At 54.9% G+C, this 19,662-nt stretch overlaps 1 protein-coding gene across 1 annotated transcript in view; it reads right to left on the bottom strand.

The window, feature by feature from the left end:
* LOC139241273 (TBC1 domain family member 10A-like) overlaps positions 1-18,282 on the bottom strand; it is a gene marked incomplete at its 3' end in the record, with an annotated part of 37,388 nt that extends 19,106 nt beyond the window's left edge. Inside the window, exons 1-2 of the mRNA XM_070869922.1 lie at positions 18,136-18,282; positions 7,571-7,824 (exon numbers count right to left, since the gene is read on the bottom strand). Of these exons, the coding sequence (XP_070726023.1) occupies positions 7,571-7,782 (212 nt within the window). The remainder of the gene's footprint in view (positions 1-7,570; positions 7,825-18,135) is intronic.
* Between the last annotated feature and the right edge of the window lie 1,380 nt (positions 18,283-19,662).

Here is a 19,662-nt window from a genome sequence, read left to right as displayed (position 1 = left end):
ACAGATAGACGTTGAGGGAAGGGGAGGGTGGGACAGATAGATGTTGAGGGAAGGGGAGGGTGGGACAGACAGTGGTTGAGGGAAGGGGGAGTGTGGGACAGATAGACGTTGAGGGAAGGGGAGGGTGGGACAGATAGACGTTGAGGGAAGGGGAGGGTGGGACAGACAGTGGTTGAGGGAAGGGGAGGGTGGGACAGATAGACGTTGAGGGAAGAGGTGGGTGGGACAGACAGACGTTGAGGGAAGGGGAGGGTGGGACAGACAGACGCTGAGGGAAGGGGAGGGTGGGACAGACAGACGTTGAGGGAAGGGGAGGGTGGGACAGATAGACGTTGAGGGAAGGGGAGGGTGGGACAGACAGACGTTGAGGGAAGGGGAGGGTGGGACAGACAGTGGTTGAGGGAAGGGGAGGGTGGGACAGATAGACGTTGAGGGAAGGGGAGGGTGGGACAGACAGACGTTGAGGGAAGGGGAGGGTGGGACAGATAGACGTTGAGGGAAGGGGAGGGTGGGACAGACAGTGGTTGAGGGAAGGGGAGGGTGGGACAGACAGTGGTTGAGGGAAGGGGAGGGTGGTACAGACAGACGTTGAGGGAAGGGGAGGGTGGGACAGACAGTGGTTGAGGGAAGGGGAGGGTGGGACAGACAGACGTTGAGGGAAGGGGAGGGTGGGACAGATAGACGTTGAGGGAAGGGGAGGGTGGGACAGATAGACGTTGAGGGAAGGGGAGGGTGGGACAGATAGACGTTGAGGGAAGGGGAGGGTGGGACAGATAGACGTTGAGGGAAGGGGAGGGTGGGACAGATAGACGTTGAGGGAAGGGGAGGTTGGGACAGACAGTGGTTGAGGGAAGGGGAGGGTGGGACAGATAGACGTTGAGGGAAGGGGAGGGTGGGACAGATAGACGTTGAGGGAAGGGGAGGGTGGGACAGATAGACGTTGAGGGAAGGGGAGGGTGGGACAGATAGACGTTGAGGGAAGGGGAGGGTGGGACAGATAGACGTTGAGGGAAGGGGAGGTTGGGACAGACAGTGGTTGAGGGAAGGGGAGGGTGGGACAGATAGACGTTGAGGGAAGGGGAGGGTGGGACAGATAGACGTTGAGGGAAGGGGAGGGTGGGACAGATAGACGTTGAGGGAAGGGGAGGGTGGGACAGACAGATGTTGAGGGAAGGGGAGGGTGGGACAGATAGACGTTGAGGGAAGGGGAGGGTGGGACAGATAGACGTTGAGGGAAGGGGAGGGTGGGACAGATAGACGTTGAGGGAAGGGGAGGGTGGGACAGATAGACGTTGAGGGAAGGGGAGGGTGGGACAGATAGACGTTGAGGGAAGGGGGAGGGTGGGACAGACAGACGTTGAGGGAAGGGGAGGGTGGGACAGATAGACGTTGAGGGAAGGGGGAGGGTGGGACAGATAGACGTTGAGGGAAGGGGAGGGTGGGACAGATAGACGTTGAGGGAAGGGGAGGGTGGGACAGACAGATGTTGAGGGAAGGGGAGGGTGGGACAGATAGACGTTGAGGGAAGGGGAGGGTGGGACAGATAGACGTTGAGGGAAGGGGAGGGTGGGACAGATAGACGTTGAGGGAAGGGGAGGGTGGGACTGGTTTGCCGCACGCTCCTTCCGCTGCCTGCGCTTGGTTTCTGCACGCTCTCAGGCGACGAGACTCGAGGTGCTCAGTGCCCCTCCCGGATGCACTCCCTCCACTCCGGGCGGACTGGTCTTTGGGCCCAGGGACTCCCAGGTGTGGGTGGGGGATGTTGCACTTTATATCAGGGAGGGCTTTGAGGGTGGGTCCCTTGTAACGTTCCCTCTGGCCCACCTTTGGCCCGTTTGCCCGTGAAGGAGTTCCGAGTCGAGCGCTCGCTTTGGGGAGTCTCGTGTCTCTGGGGGACATGTGGACAATGTGGCCCTGCCCAGCGGAGCTGATCGAGTGTGGTCAGTGCCTCGATGCTGGGGATGTTGGGCCTGGTCGAGGTTTGCGAGAGGAAGTTGTTCCCTAAATAGTGGTGGTTCGGGGTTCGAAATCTCGCCCGCAAAGTCGAAGGTGCATGTTGCACATTTATTAAAGTATTTCAGGGCAATGGAAAGTGACTGAAGTAGCTGTTTAAATCGTGGGAACACGGAAACTGTGATTGATCAGGGAGCAGAGAGGAGCTGCTCTTTGTCAGTATTGGTGATTCGGAGCGAGAAATATCTTCTTCCGTGTAACCCACCAACCCAACACCCTCCCTATCTCTGTAACCTCCTCCAGCCCCTACACCCCTCCCTATCTCTGTAACCCCCTCCAACCCCTACACCCCTCCCTATCTCTGTAACCTCCTCCAGCCCCTACACCCCTCCCTATCTCTGTAACCCCCTCCAGCCCCTACACCCTCCCTATCTCTGTAACCCCCTCCAGCCCCTACACCCCTCCCTATCTCTGTAACCCCCTCCAGCCCCTACACCCCTCCCTATCTCTGTAACCTCCTCCAGCCCCTACACCCCTCCCTATCTCTGTAACCCCCTCCAGCCCCTACACCCCTCCCTATCTCTGTAACCTCCTCCAGCCCCTACACCCTCCCTATCTCTGTAACCCCCTCCAGCCCTACACCCCTCCCTATCTCTGTAACCTCCTCCAGCCCCTACACCCTCCCTATCTCTGTAACCTCCTCCAGCCCCTACACCCTCCCTATCTCTGTAACCTCCTCCAGCCCCTACACCCCTCCCTATCTCTGTAACCTCCTCCAGCCCCTACACCCCTCCCTATCTCTGTAACCTCCTCCAGCCTCTACACCCCTCCCTATCTCTAAGTTCCTCCAGCCTCTACACACCTCCCTATCTCTGTAACCTCCTCCAGCCCCTACACCCTCCCTATCTCTAACCTCCTCCAGCCCCTACACCCCTCCGTATCACTCTAATCTCCTCCAACCCTACACCCTCCCTATCTCTGTAACCTCCTCCAGTCCGTACACCCCTCCCTATCTCTGTAATCTCCTCCAGCCTCAACACCCTCCCTATCTCTGTAACCCCCTCCAGCCCCTCCACCCCTCCCTATCTCTGTAACCTCCTCCAGCCCCTACACCCCTCCCTATCTCTGTAACCTCCTCCAGCCCCTACACCCCTCCCTATCTCTGTAACCTCCTCCAGCCCCTACACCCCTCCCTATCTCTGTAACCCCCTCCAGCCCCTACACCCCTCCCTATCTCTGTAACCCCCTACAGCCCCTACACCCCTCACTATCTCTGTAACCTCCTCCAGCCCCTACACCCCTCCCTATCTCTGTAACCTCCTCCAGCCCCTACACCCTCCCTATCTCTGTAACCACCTCCAGCCCGACACCCTCCCTATCTCTGTAACCACCTCCAGCCCCTACACCCCTCCCTATCTCTGTAACCACCTCCAGTCCCTACACCCCTCCCTATCTCTGTAACCCCCTCCAGCCCCTACACCCCTCCCTATCTCTGTAACCACCTCCAGCCCGACACCCTCCCTATCTCTGTAACCTCCTCCAGTCCCTACACCCTCCCTATCTCTGTAACCTCCTCCAGCCCCTACACCCCTCCCTATCTCTGTAACCTCCTCCAGTCCCTACACCCTCCCTATCTCTGTAACCTCCTCCAGCCCCTACACCCCTCCCTATCTCTGTAACCTCCTCCAGCCCCTACACCCCTCCCTATCTCTGTAACCTCCTCCAGCCCCTACACCCCTCCCTATCTCTGTAACCTCCTCCAGCCCCTACACCCCTCCCTATCTCTGTAACCCCCTCCAGCCCCTACACCCCTCCCTATCTCTGTAACCCCCTACAGCCCCTACACCCCTCACTATCTCTGTAACCTCCTCCAGCCCCTACACCCCTCCCTATCTCTGTAACCTCCTCCAGCCCCTACACCCTCCCTATCTCTGTAACCACCTCCAGCCCGACACCCTCCCTATCTCTGTAACCACCTCCAGCCCCTACACCCCTCCCTATCTCTGTAACCACCTCCAGTCCCTACACCCCTCCCTATCTCTGTAACCCCCTCCAGCCCCTACACCCCTCCCTATCTCTGTAACCACCTCCAGCCCGACACCCTCCCTATCTCTGTAACCTCCTCCAGTCCCTACACCCTCCCTATCTCTGTAACCTCCTCCAGCCCCTACACCCCTCCCTATCTCTGTAACCTCCTCCAGTCCCTACACCCTCCCTATCTCTGTAACCTCCTCCAGCCCCTACACCCCTCCCTATCTCTGCAACCTCCTCCAGCCCCTACACCCTCACATTTATCCACATTATACTGCATCTGCCATGCATTATAATGTTCAAATGGAGAAAGATTACAAAGTGTGGCAGTACAGCGGGACCTGGGGGTTACTTGTACATGAAACACAAAAGGTTAGTCTGCAGGTACAGCAAGTGATCAGGAAGGGCCAATGGTATCTGGGCCTTTATTGCAAAGGGGATGGAGTATAAAAGCAGGGAAGTCTTGCTCCAGTTACACAGGGTATTGGTGAGGCCACACCTGGAGTACTGCGTGTACAGTTCTGGTCTCTGTATTTACGAAAGGACACACTTTGCTTTGGAGCCAGTTCAGAGAAGGTTCACTCGGTTGATTCCGGGGATGAGGGGGTTGACTTATGAGGAAAGGTTGAGGAGGTTGGGGGCCTCTACTCATTGGAGTTCAGAAGAATGAGAGGTGATCTTATGGAAACGTATCAGATTATGAGGGGGGCTCGACAAGGTGGATGCAGAGAGGATGTTCCCACTGATGGGGGAGACTAGAACTAGGGGACATGGTCTTAGAATAAGGGGCCGCCCATTTAAAACTGAGATGAGGAGGAATTTCTTCTCTCAGAGGGTTGTAAATCTGTGGAACTCGCTGCCTCAGAGAGCTGTGGAAGCCGGGACATTGAATATATTTAAGGTGGAGATAGACAGTTCCTTAACCGATAAGGGGATAAGGGGGCGGGCAGGGAAGTGGAGCTGTGTCCATGATCGGATCAGCCCATGGTCGTATTAAATGGCGGAGCAGGCTCGAGGGGCCGAATGGCCCCCTCCTGCTCCTATTTCTGATGTTCTCATCGGCATGGCCTGCCTCTCTCCCTTTCTCTCACATTATCTTTCTTTCTCACTCTTTCTCTCTCTCTCTCTCATTACCTCTCTCTCTTTCCCCTCTCCCTCTCACTCCTTTCTCCTCCTCTTTCTCATCCCCCTCTCTCTCTCTCTCTTTCTTTCCCTCCTCACTCTCTATTTTCTCTCTCTCCCTTCACCCCCCTCTCTCTCTCGCTCCCTCTCTCTCTCCCTTCCCCACCCCCTCTCTCTCTCCCCCTTTCCCCTCTCTCCCTCTCTCTCTCCCCCTTTCCCCTCTCTCTCTCCCCCTTTCCCTCTCTCTCCCTTCCCCCCCTCTCTCCCTTTCCTCTTCCCCTCTCTCCCCCTCTCTCATTGCCCCCTCTCTCTCTCCCTTTCCCCCTCTCTCTCTCTCTCCCTTTCCCCCTCTCTCTCTCTCTCTCCCTTTCCCCATCTCTCTCTCCCCCTCTCTCTCATTGCCCTCCCCCTCTCCCTCTCCCTCTCCCTCCCCCTCCCCCTCCCCCTCTCCCTCTCCCTCTCCCCCTGGGCCTCACTGTGGAGATGCTGCTGTGTGGATGTGTGAACTGGGCCTCGGGATGGGACTGGATGGGCCTGTAAGCAGAGCCTGGGGTTGGAGGTGTGAGTGAGCTGACCCACTGGACCAGGGATCGGGGTTCAGTCCCCCACACAACCGCCCTGGGACTGGGCTCAGGTTTATGAAACAGATATTGATACCCGGATTAGGGGCCGAGCTGGAATCGGCCCGTCGATCTCCAGAGCTGAGGAAGCTCTCTCACTGAACGATATTTCCGCTGTCTCACCCAACTTGCAGAGCAACAGAATCAACAAAAACCACAGCTGATGTGTAACCCAGGTTACCAACACGGTGATGGCAGGATGTGGTGAGGGTTCAGGGTGCGGCAAATAAAACGCTCTCAGACACAACACTGGCTCCCCTTCTCGTGCTCGCCAGGCCTATGATGACAGGCTCGAGGGGCTGAATGGGCCTCCTGTTCCTGTGTAACAGGCTCGAGGGGCTGAATGGGCCTCCTCCTGTTCCTGTGTAACAGGCTCGAGGGGCTGAATGGGCCTCCTCCTGTTCCTGTGTAACAGGCTCGAGGGGCTGAATGGGCCTCCTCCTGTTCCTGTGTAACAGGTTCGAGGGGCTGAATGGGCCTCCTCCTGTTCCTGTGTAACAGGCTCGAGGGGCTGAATGGGCCTCCTCCTGTTCCTGTGTAACAGGCTCGAGGGACTGAATGGCCTCCTCCTGTTCCTGTGTAACAGGCTCGAGGGGCTGAATGGGCCTCCTCCTGTTCCTGTGTAACAGGCTCGAGGGACTGAATGGCCTCCTCCTGTTCCTGTGTAACAGGCTCGAGGGGCTGAATGGGCCTCCTCCTGTTCCTGTGTAACAGGCTCGAGGGGCTGAATGGGCCTCTTCCTGTTCCTGTGTAACAGGCTCGAGGGGCTGAATGGGCCTCCTCCTGTTCCTGTGTAACAGACTCGAGGGTCTGAATGGGCCTCCTCCTGTTCCTGTGTAACAGGCTCGAGGGGCTGAATGGGCCTCCTCCTGTTCCTGTGTAACAGGCTCGAGGGGCTGAATGGGCCTTCTCCTGTTCCTGTGTAACAGGCTCGAGGGGCTGAATGGGCCTCCTCCTGTTCCTGTGTAACAGGCTCGAGGGGCTGAATGGGCCTCCTCCTGTTCCTGTGTAACAGGCTCGAGGGACTGAATGGACCTCCTCCTGTTCCTGTGTAACAGGCTCGAGGGGCTGAATGGGCCTCCTGTTCCTGTGTAACAGGCTCGAGGGACTGAATGGGCCTCCTCCTGTTCCTGTGTAACAGGCTCGAGGGGCTGAATGGGCCTCCTGTTCCTGTGTAACAGGCTCGAGGGACTGAATGGGCCTCCTCCTGTTCCTGTGTAACAGGCTCGAGGGGCTGAATGGGCCTCCTCCTGTTCCTGTGCAACACACTCGAGGGGCTGAATGGGCCTCCTCCTGTTCCTGTGTAACACACTCGAGGGACTGAATGGGCCTCCTCCTGTTCCTGTGTAACAGGCTCGAGGGGCTGAATGGGCCTCCTCCTGTTCCTGTGTAACACACTCGAGGGGATGAATGGGCCTCCTGTTCCTGTGTAACAGGCTCGAGGGACTGAATGGGCCTCCTCCTGTTCCTGTGTCACAGGCTCGAGGGACTGAATGGGCTTCCTCCTGTTCCCTGTGTAACAGGCTCGAGCGACTGAATGGGCCTCCTCCTGTTCCTGTGTAACAGGCTCGAGGGGCTGAATGGGCCTCCTCCTGTTCCTGTGTAAAAGGCTCGAGGGGCTGAATGGGCCTCCTCCTGTTCCTGTGTAACAGGCTCGAGGGGCTGAATGGGCCTCCTCCTGTTCCTGTGTAACAGGCTCGAGGGGCTGAATGGGCCTCCTCCTGTTCCTGTGTAACAGGCTCGAGGGACTGAATGGGCCTCCTCCTGTTCCTGTGTAACAGGCTCGAGGGACTGAATGGGCCTCCTCCTGTTACTACGGACCCTCCGGGCAGCGTTTCACTCACTCGCCCATGAATTGCGATCCTCCGATGAAGCCGTATTTGTCGGTTTTGCGATAGGCGGTGTTGCCGTTGACCTCCGAGTCGGACCCGATGGAACTTGTGTCGTCCGCGGTGATGTCCAAGCCGGTGTCCAGGGCTTCAGTCAGCTGGTCCATCGTGCTGCTCAGGCTAACCGTGTCCTGGAGGCTAACCCGCGACAGGGCGCTGTGTTGCATGCTGGCATCGCTCGCTCAAAGGTCCAGGGATTGTGGTATGACCTGAGAGAGAGACAGACAGACCACATCGGTCAATGGGAGATGGCCCAGAATGGACAGGACACAAAAACAGCCAAGATCTCACTGAATGGTGGAGCAGGCCCGAGACACCAAATGGGCCTCCTCCTGTTCCTGTGTAACAGGCTCGAGGTGCTGAATGGGCCTCCTCCTGTTCCTGTGTAACAGGCTCGAGGGGCTGAATGGGCCTCCTCCTGTTCCTGTGTAACAAGCTCGAGGGGCTGAATGGGCCTCCTCCTGTTCCTGTGTAACAGGCTCGAGGGGCTGAATGGGCCTCCTCCTGTTCCTGTGTAACAGGCTCGAGGGGCTGAATGGGCCTCCTCCTGTTCCTGTGTAACAGGCTCGAGGGGCTGAATGGGCCTCCTCCTGTTCCTGTGTAACAGGCTCGAGGGGCTGAATGGGCCTCCTCCTGTTCCTGTGTAACAGGCTCGAGGGGCTGAATGGGCCCTCCTCCTGTTCCTGTGTAACAGGCTCGAGGGGCTGAATGGGCCTCCTCCTGTTCCTGTGTAACAGGCTCGAGGGACTGAATGGGCCTCCTCCTGTTCCCTGTATAACAGACTCGAGGGACTGAATGGGCCTCCTCCTGTTCCTGTGTAACAGGCTCGAGGGACTGAATGGGCTTCCTCCTGTTCCCTGTGTAACACACTCGAGGGGCTGAATGGGCCTCCTCCTGTTCCTGTGTAACAGGCTCGAGGGGCTGAATGGGCCTCCTCCTTTTCCGATCTCCAAGTTCCACCCCCTCAGCACGTCGCAAAGTGCTTTACAGCCAATGATGTGCTGACTGTTGTATTGTGGGAAACGCGGCAGGCATTTGTGCACAGCAAGATCCCACACACAGCCATGTGATAATGACCCGATAATCTGTTGTTGTGTTGATTGAGGGACAAATATTGGGCCCCAGGACACCGGGGAGATCTCCCTGTTCTTCTTCCAAATAGTGCCCCGGGATCTTATACATCCTCCCGAGAGGGCAGACGGGGCCTCGGTTTAATGTCTCATCCGAAAGATACCCCCTCCGACAGTGCGGCACTCCCTCAGTACTGCCCCTCCGACAGTACGGCACTCCCTCAGTACTGTCCCTCCGACAGTGCGGCACTCCCTCAGTACTGCCCCTCCGACAGTGCGGCGCTCCCTCAGTACTGCCCCTCCGACAGTGCGGCGCTCCCTCAGTACTGCCCCTCCGACAGTGCGGCACTCCCTCAGTACTGCCCCTCCGACAGTGCGGCACTCCCTCAGTACTGCCCCTCCGACAGTGCGGCACTCCCTCAGTACTGCCCCTCCGACAGTGCGGCACTCCCTCAGTTCTGTCCTTCCTACAGCCCCTACGCCCCTCCCTATCTCTGCACCCCTTCCAGCCCCTAAACCCCTCCCTATTTCTGTCACCTCCTCCAGTCCCTACACCCCTCCCTATCTCTGTAACCTCCTCCAGCCCCAACACACCTCCCTATCTCTGTAACCTCCTCCAACCCCTACACCCCTCCCTATCACTGTACCCTCCTCCAGCCCCTACACCCCTCCGTATCTCTGTAACCTCCTCCATCCCCTACAACTCTCCCTATCTCTGTAACCTCCTCCAGCCCTTACACCCCTCCCTATCTCTGTAACCTCCTCCAGTCCCTACACCCCTCTCTATCTCTGTAACCTCCTCCAGACCTGCACCCCTCCCTATCCCTGTAACCACCTCCAGCCCCTACACCCCTCCCTATCTCTGTCACCTCCTCCAGCCCTTACACCCCTCCCTATCTCTGTAACCTCCTCCAGCCCCTATACCCCTCCCTATCTCTGTAACCCCCTCCAGCCTCTACACCCACCCTATCTCTGTAACCTCCTCCAGCCCCTACAGCCCTCACTATCTCTGTAATCTCCTCCAGCCCCTACACCCCTTCCAGATCTCTGTAACCTCCTCCAGCCACTACACCCCTCCTATATCTCTGTAACCTCCTTCAGCTTCTGCACCCCTCCCTATCTCTGTAATCTCCTCAAGCCCCAACACCCCTCCCTATTTCTGTAACCCCCTCCAGCCCCTACACCCCTCCCTATCTCTGTAACCCTCTCCAGCCTCTAGACCCTTCCCTATCTCTGTAACACCCTCCAGCCCCTACACCCCTCCCTATCTCTGTAACCTCCTCCAGCTCCTACACCCCTCCCTATCTCTGTAACCTCTTCCAGCCCCTACACCCCTCCCTATCTCTGTAACCTCCTCCAGCCCCGACACTCCTCACTATCTCTGTAACCTCCTCCAGCCCCTACACACCTCCCTATCTCTGTAACCCCCTCCAGCCCATACATCCCTCCCTATCTCTGTAACCTCCTCCAGCCCCGACATCCCTCCCTATCTCTGTAACCCCCTCCAGCCCCTACATCCCTCCCTATCTCTGTAACCCCCTCCAGCCCATACACCCCTCCCTATCCTTGTAACCTCCTCTTGCCATATCTAATTCCAGCTTGAATATATCCAATGAATTGGCCTCAAAACTCTTTGCGGCAGGGAATTCCGCAGGTTCACAACTCTCTGAGTGAAGAAGTTTCTCCTCATCTCAGTCCTAAATGGCTTACCCCTTATCCTGAGACTGCGTCCCTGGTTCTGGACTTCCCCAACATCGGGAGCATTCTTCCTGTATCTAACCTGTCCAGTCCCATCAGAATCTTACATGTGTCTATGAGATCCCCTCTCATCCTTCTAAACTCCAGTGAATACAGGCCCAGTCGATCCAGTCTCTCCTCATATGTCAGTCCTGCCATCCCGGGAATCAGTCTGGTGAACCTTCGCTGCACTCCCTCAATTGCAAGAACGTCCTTCCTCAGATTAGGAGACCAAAACTGTACACAATACTCCAGGTGTGGCCTCACCAAGGCCCTGTACAACTGCAGTAAGACCTCCCTGCTCCTGTACTCAAATCCTCTCGCTATGAAGGCCAACATATCATTTGCCTTCTTCACTGCCTGCTGTACCTGCATGGCCAACCTTCAATAACTGATGTACCATGACACCCAGGTCTCGTTGCATCTCCCCTTTTCCTAATCTGTCACCATTCAGATAATATTCTGCCTTTGTGTTTTTGCCCCCAAAGTGGATAACCTCACATTTATCCACATTATACTGCATCTGCCCTGTATTTGCCCCACTCACCTAACCTGTCCAAGTCACCCTGCAGCCTCTTAGCATCCTCCTCACAGCTCACACCGCCACCCAGCTTAGTGTCATCTGCAAACTTGGAGATATTACACTCAACTCCTTCATCTAAATCATTGATGTATATTGTAAAGAGCTGGGGTCCCAGCACTGAGCCCTGTGGCACCCCACTAGTCACTGCCTGCCGTTCTGAAAAGGACCCGTTTATCCCGACTCTCTGCTTCCTGTCTGCCAACCAGTTCTCTATCCACGTCAGTACATTACCCCCAATACCATGTGCTTTAATTTTACACCAATCTCTTGTGTGGGACCTTGTCAAAAGCCTTTTGAAAGTCCAAATACACCACATCCACTGGTTCTCCCTTGTCCACTCTGCTAGTCCTCAAAAAATTCCAGAAGATTTGTCAAGCATGATTTTCCTTGTCCATAAATCCATGCTGACTTGGACCGATCCTGTCCCTGCTTTCCAAATGCGCTGCTATTCCATCTTTAATAATTGATTCCAACATTTTCCCCACTACTGATGTCAGACTAACCGGTCTATAATTACCCGTTTTCTCTCTCCCTCCCTGTTTAAAAAGTGGTGTTACATTAGTTACCCTCCAGTCCATAGGAACTGATCCAGAGTCGATACACTGTTGGAAAATGACCACCAATGCATCCACTATTTCTAGGGCCACTTCCTTAAGTACTCTGGGACGCAGACTATCAGGCCCCGGGGATTTATCGGCCTTCAATCCCATCAATTTCCCCAACACAATTTCCTGACTAATAAGGATATCAGTTCCTCCTTCTCACTAGACCCTCGGTCCCCGAGTATTTCCGGAAGATTATTTGTGTCTTCCTTCGTGAAGACAGAACCGAAGTATTTGTTTAACTGGTCTGCCATTTCTTTGTTCCCCCATTATAAATTCACCCGAATCTGACTGCAAGGGACCTATGTTTGTCTTCACTAATCTTTTTCTCTTCACATATCTAGAGAAGCTTTTGCAGTCAGTTTTTGCATGGATCCTTGGTGACTTAAGTGATGTGGGAAAACTGGAGAAGCTGGGGTTGTTCTCGTTGGAGCAGAGAAGGTTAAGAAGAGAGTTAAACGAGGTGTTGAAAATTATGAAGGGTTCTGGTCAGAGTAGACAGAGAGAAACTGCTCCCATTGGCAGAAGGATTGAGAGCCAGATTTAAGGCGATTTGGAAGAACAGAAGGCGGCACGAGGGAAAACGTGTTTACGCAGCGAGCGGTCAGATTCTGGAATGCGCAGACCCAATCGTGGCTTTCAATTCGAGGAAGGACATTCTTGCTATTGAGGGAGTGCAGCCAAGGTTCACCAGACTGATTCCCGGGATGGCAGGACTGACCTATGAGGAGAGACTGGATCGACTGGGCCTGTATTGACTGGAGTTTAGAAGGATGAGGGGGGGATCTCATAGAAACATATAAAATTCTGACGGGACTGGACAGGTTAGATGCAGGAAGAATGTTCCCGATGTTGGGGAAGTCCAGAACCAGGGGACACAGTCTGAGGATAAGGGGTAAGCCATTTAGGACCGAGATGAGGAGAAACTTCTTCACCCAGAGAGTGGTGAACCTGTGGAATTCTCCACCGCAGAGAGTTGTTGGGACCAGTTCATTGGATATATTCCAGAGGGAGTTAGATATGGCCCTTACGGCTAAAGGGATCAAGGGGTATGGAGAGAAAGCAGGAAAGGGGTACCGAGGGAATGATCAGCCATGATCTTATTGAATGGTGGTGCAGGCTCGAAGGGCCCAATGGCCCACTCCTGCACCTATTGTCTATGTTTCTATGATAAGTACCTGAAGGAAACAAACTTGCGGGGCTCTGGGGAAAGGGCGGGGGAGGAGGCCGGGCTGAGAGCCAGTACAGGCTCAACGGGCCGAATGGCTTCCTGTGTTGTCACCGTTCTGTGATTCCATCAAACGTATGAGGAAGGAGGGAAAAGCAGGGTAGGCTGATGGAGGGAGATGTGGTAGGGTTGGCAGGAGACTGGTGTGCAGCATCACCATCAGAGACAGTCCCTGGGAATCGAGGGAGACTTGCTCCCACTCTAACAGTGTGTCCTCAGGTGACTGAACAGCCCAATACAGGAACCACAGTCCCTGTCATAGGTGGGACAGATAGACGTTGAGGGAAGGAGAGGGTGGGACAGACAGACGTTGAGGGAAGGGGAGGGTGGGACAGATAGACGTTGAGGGAAGGGGAGGGTGGGACAGATAGACGTTGAGGGAAGGGGAGGGTGGGACAGATAGACGTTGAGGGAAGGGGAGGGTGGGACAGATAGACGTTGAGGGAAGGGGAGGGTGGGACAGATAGACGTTGAGGGAAGGGGAGGGTGGGACAGATAGACGTTGAGGGAAGGGGAGAGTGGGACAGACAGACGTTGAGGGAAGGGGAGGGTGGGACAGACAATGGTTGAGGGAAGGGGAGGGTGGGACAGATAGACGTTGAGGGAAGGGGAGGGTGGGACAGACAATGGTTGAGGGAAGGGGAGGGTGGGACAGATAGACGTTGAGGGAAGGGGAACGTGGGACAGATAGACGTTGAGGGAAGGGGAGGGTGGGACAGATAGACGTTGAGGGAAGGGGAGGGTGGGACATACAGACCTTGAGGGAAGGGGAGGGTGGGACAGATAGACGTTGAGGGAAGGGGAGGGTGGGACTGGTTTGCCGCACGCTCCTTCCGCTGCCTGCGCTTGGTCTCTGCACGCTCTCGGCGACGAGACTCGAGGTGCTCAGCGCCCTCCCGGATGCACTCCCTCCACTCCGGGCGGACTGGTCTTTGGGCCCAGGGACTCCCAGGTGTGGGTGGGGATGTTGCGCTTTATCAGGGAGGCTTTGAGGGTGGTCCCTTGTAACGTTCCCTCTGCCCACCTTTGGCCCGTTTGCCCGTGAAGGAGTTCTGAGTAGAACGCTTGCTTTGGGGAGTCTCGTGTCTGGGGGGACATGTGAACAATGTGGCCCTGCCCAGCGGAGCTGGTCGAGTGTGGGTCAGTGCTTCGATGCTGGGGATGTTGGGCCTGGTCGAGGACGCTAACGTTGGTGCGTCTGTCCTCCCGGGGGATTTGTAGGATATTGCGGAGACATCGTTGGTGGTATTTCTCCAGTGACTTGAGGTGTTTACTGTACATGGTCCATGTCTCTGAGCTATACAGGAGGCGGGTATCACTACAGCCCTGTAGACCATGAGCTGGGTGCTGGGGGTGAGATACCTACTGTATATGGTCCATGTATCTGAGCTATACAGGAGGGTGGTTATTACTACAGTCCTGTAGACCATGAGCTGGGTGCTGGGGGTGAGATACCTACTGTACATGGTCCATGTCTCTGAGCTATACAGGAGGGTGGGTATTACTACAGCCCTGTAAACCATGAGCTGGGTGCTGGGGGTGAGATACCTACTGTACATGGTCCATGTATCTGAGCTATACAGGAGGGTGGGTATTACTACAGCCCTGTAAACCATGAGCTGGGTGCTGGGGGTGAGATACCTACTGTACATGGTCCATGTCTCTGAGCCATACCGGAGGGCGTGGACATGGAGCATATAGAGTAGACACCTCGTGTGAAGAATAAACACCGACATAGAGCTGCTGTAAATACTTAATAATATTTTGCAAAATGACCTCGAACGACTTAAAATTGTCATCGCCTAATTCTGCCTATCAACCTGCGACGAACGCCATATCTTCCATTTATCATCTTCTAAACCTCGATCTGCCCTCTCAGGTGGACGTAAAAGATCCCACGGCCACTATTTGGAAGAAGAGCAGGGGGAGTTCTGCCCGGTGTCCCGGAGCCAAATATTTATCCCTCAATCAACATATAACCAGAAAAAAAACCCCCGATTATCTGGGTCATTATCACGTTGCTGGTTGTGGGAGCTTGCTGTGCGCAAATTGGCTGCCGCGTTTCCCCCAACACAACAGTGACTACACACCGAAAGTGCTTCATTGGCTGTAAAGCGCATTGAGACGGCCGCTGGTTGTGAAAGGCGCTATATAAATGCATGTGGTTGGGAATTATTAAAGGAGCAGTAGCAGGATATTTGAAAAAGCATAATTCGATCAGGCAGAGTCAGCATGGATTTATGAAGGGGAAATCATGTTTGACAACATTGCTGGAGTTCTTTGAGGATGTAACGAACAGGATGGATAAAGGGGAACCAGTGGATGTGGTGTATTTGGATTTCCAGAAGGCATTCGATAAGGTGTCACATAAAAGGTCAGTGCACAAGATAAAAGTTCACGGGTTTGGGGGTAATATATTAACATGGGTAGAGGATTGGCTAACTAACAGAGAACAGAGAGTCGGGATAAATGGTTCACTCTCAGGTTGGCGATCAGTAACTAGTGGGGTGTCGCAGGGATCAGTGCTGGGGCCCCAGCTATTTACAATCTATATTAACGACTTGGAAGAAGGGACTGAATGTAACGTAGCCAAGTTTGCTGATGATATAAAGATGGGAGGAAAAGCAATGTGTGAGGAGGACACACAAAATCTACAAAAGGACACAGACAGGCTCAGTGAGTGGGGCAAAAGTTTGGCAGAGGGAGTATAATGTGGGAAAGTGTGAGGTCATGCACTTTGGCAGAAAAAAAATCAAAGAGCAAGTTATTATTTAAACGGAGAAAGATTACAAAGTGCCGCAGTACAGCGGGACCTGGGGGTTACTTGTACATGAAACACAAAAGGTTAGTCTGCAGGTACAGCAAGTGATCAGGAAGGGCCAATGGTCTCCTGGCCTTTATTGCAAAGGGGATGGAGTATAAAAGCAGGGAAGTCTTGCTCCAGTTACACAGGGTATTGGTGAGGCCACACCTGGAGTACTGCGTGTACAGTTTTGGTCTCCGTATTTACGAAAGGATATACTTGCTTTGGAGGCAGTTCAGAGAAGGTTCACTCGGTTGATTCCGGGGATGAGGGGGTTGACTTATGAGGAAAGGTTGAGGAGGTTGGGGGCCTCTACTCATTGGAGTTCAGAAGAATGAGAGGTGATCTTATGGAAACGTATCAGATTATGAGGGGGGGGCTCGACAAGGTGGATGCAGAGAGGATGTTCCCACTGATGGGGGAGACTAGAACTAGGGGGCATGGTCTTAGAATAAGGGGCCGCCCATTTAAAACTGAGATGAGGAGGAATTCCTTCTCTCAGAGGGTTGTAAATCTGTGGAATTCTCTGCCCCAGAGAGCTGTGGGAGCCGGGACATTGGATATATTTAAGGTGGAGATAGACAGTTCCTTCACCGATAAGGGGATAAGGGGGCGGGCAGGGAAGTGGAGCTGTGTCCATGATCGGATCAGCCCATGGTCGTATTAAATAGCGGAGCAGGCTCGAGGGGCCGTATGGCCCACTCCTGCTCCTATTTCTTATCTTCTTATTCCTCGGTCTCATTTGTGCTCTCCTATTGTCTGTTCTATTCAGTCTTCTTTGCGAGGCCTTAAACATTTATTTGGTGGGGCCGATGATCTTGGGTGGGCCTGGGGCAGATGTTTAATCCAACCCTGCTGGTCCTCTCACACAGCCTCCCCAAACTAAGTCTGCTGAGCTTAGAGAAGCTTCTCTCGCACTGAGAAACATGGACAATAGGAGCAGGAGTCGGCCATTGGGCCCCTCGAGTCCGCACCATTCACGGCTGACCCTCTAACCCAACACCATGTTCCCACTTTCTCCCCAGACCCCTCGATGCCTTTTGTGTCTCGAAATCTCTCTGTCTCCCTCTTAAATATATTCAGTGACTTGGCCCCCCACAGCCTCCTGTGGGAGAGAATTCCACAGGTTCACCTCCCTCGGAGTGAAGACATTTTTCCTCATCTCGCTCCTAAATTTCCCCCCCCTCCCCCCGTATCCCGAGACTGTGCGAGCCCTTGTTCTAGACTTCCCAGCCCCCGGGGGAAAACACCCTCCCCCCGCATCCAGTCTCTCCAAACCCCGTCAGAATTTTATATCTTTCAATCAGATCCCCTCCCATTCTTCTAAACTCCAGTGAATACAGGCCCAGTCCACCCAATCTCTCCTCGTACCCCAGTCCTGCCGTCCCAGGAATCAGTCTGGTGAACCTTCGCTGCACTCCCTCTGTGGAGAGTGTATCCTTCCTTAGGTAAGGAGACCAGAACTGTACACAGTACTCCAGGTGTGGTCTCACCAGGGGCCCTGTGTAACTGCAGTAAGACCTCCTTGCTCCTGTACACAAACCCTCTCGCAATGAAGGCCAATGTACCATTTGCCCCTAACTGCTTGCTACACCATGTTTGCTTTCAGTGACTGGTGTACAAGGACCACCAGGTACATCCTGTACATCCACACTTTCCCGAGCCGTCACCACTTAAGTAATACCTTGTCCTTGTGTTTTTCCGACCAAAGTGGACAACGTCACATTTATCCGCACTAAACTGTATCTGCCCCGTGTTTGCCCACTCGCTGAACCGATCTAAACCACCCCGCAGTCTCTCTGCGACCTCCTCACAACTCACAACCCCACTTTGTTTTGTGTGGTCAGCCAACTTGGAAATATTACACCTGGTTCCCTCGTCCAAATCATTTATTTAGATATTGTAAACAGCTGGGGCCCCAGCACTGATCCCTGTGGGACCCCCCACTAGTCACTGCCCGCCACCCCGAAAAAGAGCCGTTTATTCCTACTCTCTGTTTCCTGTCAGCTCACCAACTTTCAATCCACGTCAGGACATCGACCCCCAATCCTCTGCTTTAATTCTGCACACGAACCTCTTGTGGGACTTTATCAAAGGCCTTCTGAAAATCTAAATATACTACATCCACTGGTTCTCCCTTATCTACTCTATCAGTTACATGCCCACTGCTTGCTGTCAGTGACTGGTGTACAAGGACCACCAGGTACATCCTGTACATCCACACTTTCCCGAGCCATCACCACTTAAGTAATACCTTGTCCTTGTGTTTTTCCGGCCAAAGTGGACAACGTCACATTTATCCGCACTAAACTGTATCTGCCCTGTGTTTGCCCACTCGCTCAACCGATCTCAACCACCCCGCAGTCTCTCTGCGACCTCCTCACAACGCAGGAGACAGGCGAAAGATCGACACACCTGCCAATCTTGGCCGCTTCCTGTCATCGCGGAAGATGGCGAGGAAGTCTCCCCGTTACCGGCAGCCCCGCGATGCACCTACCTGCGGCCGAGGGTCCCTCGCAGCCCAGGGGCGCTGTTCCGGGACGGGAGGGAGGGAGGGAAGGGGCGAGCGAGTGCGGGGCAGAGGGAGAGAGAGAGGGAGGGAGGGGAGGAGGAGCAGGGGCGGAGGATGCCGCGGGGACGCGCAGGCTGGGTGTCGGCGGAAAGATGAGCAGGGCGGGGGGCGGAGGAACCAGAGACTGAGCAGGGCGGGGGCGAGGAACCAGCCCTGACCGTCGATTCCACGGTTGGCCGCTGGCGTCGGCGGGGGAAAACGCTGGGAGGGAGGGCAGGGCACAGAACAAAACTGTTCTCTGCTCTCACTGAGGGAGGAGGGAGAGTGAGAGAGAGAGAGAGAGAGAGACAGAGAGAGAGTGAGAGAGAGAGAGTGTGAGAGAGAGAGAGAGACAGAGAGACAGGGAGAGGGAGAGGGAGAGTGAGAGGGAGAGAGAGAGACAGAGACAGAGAGTGAGAGAGACAGAGAGACAGGGAGAGGGAGAGAGAGACAGAGAGAGAGAGAGAGAGAGAGACAGAGAGAGAGAGAGGGAGAGAGACAGAGAGAGAGAGGGAGAGGGAGAGAGAGTGAGAGAGAGAGACAGAGAGAGAGAGAGAGAGTGAGAGAGAGAGAGAGAGACAGAGAGAGAGTGAGAGAGAGAGAGTGTGAGAGGGAGAGAGAGAGAGAGAGAGAGAGACAGAGAGAGACAGAGAGGGAGAGGGAGAGAGAGAGTGAGAGAGAGAGACAGAGAGAGAGAGTGAGAGAGAGAGAGAGAGAGAGAGAGAGAGAGTGAGTGAGACAGAGAGAGAGAGAGAGACAGAGAGAGAGAGAGAGAGAGATAGTCACTGAGAAAGAATGAGAAAGAGAGGGAAAGCAATAAAGAAAGAGAGAAAGACGTGCATTTATATAGCGCCTTTCACAAATGCGGGATGTCCCAAAGCGCTTTACAGCCAATGAAGTACTTTTCGGGTGTGTTCACTGTTGTATTGTGGGAAACGCGGCAGGCAATTTGTGCACAGCAAGATCCCACACACAGCCATGTGATAATGACCAGATAATCTGTTGTTGTGTTGATTGAGGGACAAATATTGGGCCCCAGGACACCGGGGAGATCTCCCTGTTCTTCTTCCAAATAGTGCCACGGGATCTTATACATCCTCCCGAGAGGGCAGACGGGGCCTCGGTTTAATGTCTCATCCGAAAGATACCCCCTCCGACAGTGCGGCGCTCCCTCAGTACTGCCCCTCCGACAGTGCGGCACTCCCTCAGTACTGTCCCTCCGACAGTGCGGCACTCCCTCAGTACTGCCCCTCCGACAGTGCGGCACTCCCTCAGTACTGCCCCTCCGACAGTGCGGCACTCCCTCAGTACTGCCCCTCCGACAGTGCGGCACTCCCTCAGTACCGCCCCTCCGACAGTACGGCACTCCCTCAGTACTGTCCCTCCGACAGTGCGGCGCTCCCTCAGTACTGCCCCTCCGACAGTTCGGCACTCCCTCAGTACTGTCCCTCCGACAGTGCGGCGCTCCCTCAG

Source organism: Pristiophorus japonicus, unplaced genomic scaffold, assembly GCF_044704955.1.
Source record: "Pristiophorus japonicus isolate sPriJap1 unplaced genomic scaffold, sPriJap1.hap1 HAP1_SCAFFOLD_1024, whole genome shotgun sequence".
Classification (NCBI taxonomy): domain Eukaryota; kingdom Metazoa; phylum Chordata; class Chondrichthyes; family Pristiophoridae; genus Pristiophorus; species Pristiophorus japonicus.
The sequence above is the reverse complement of the archived record's forward strand: the minus strand, read 5'-3'. Positions and strand labels throughout refer to the sequence as shown.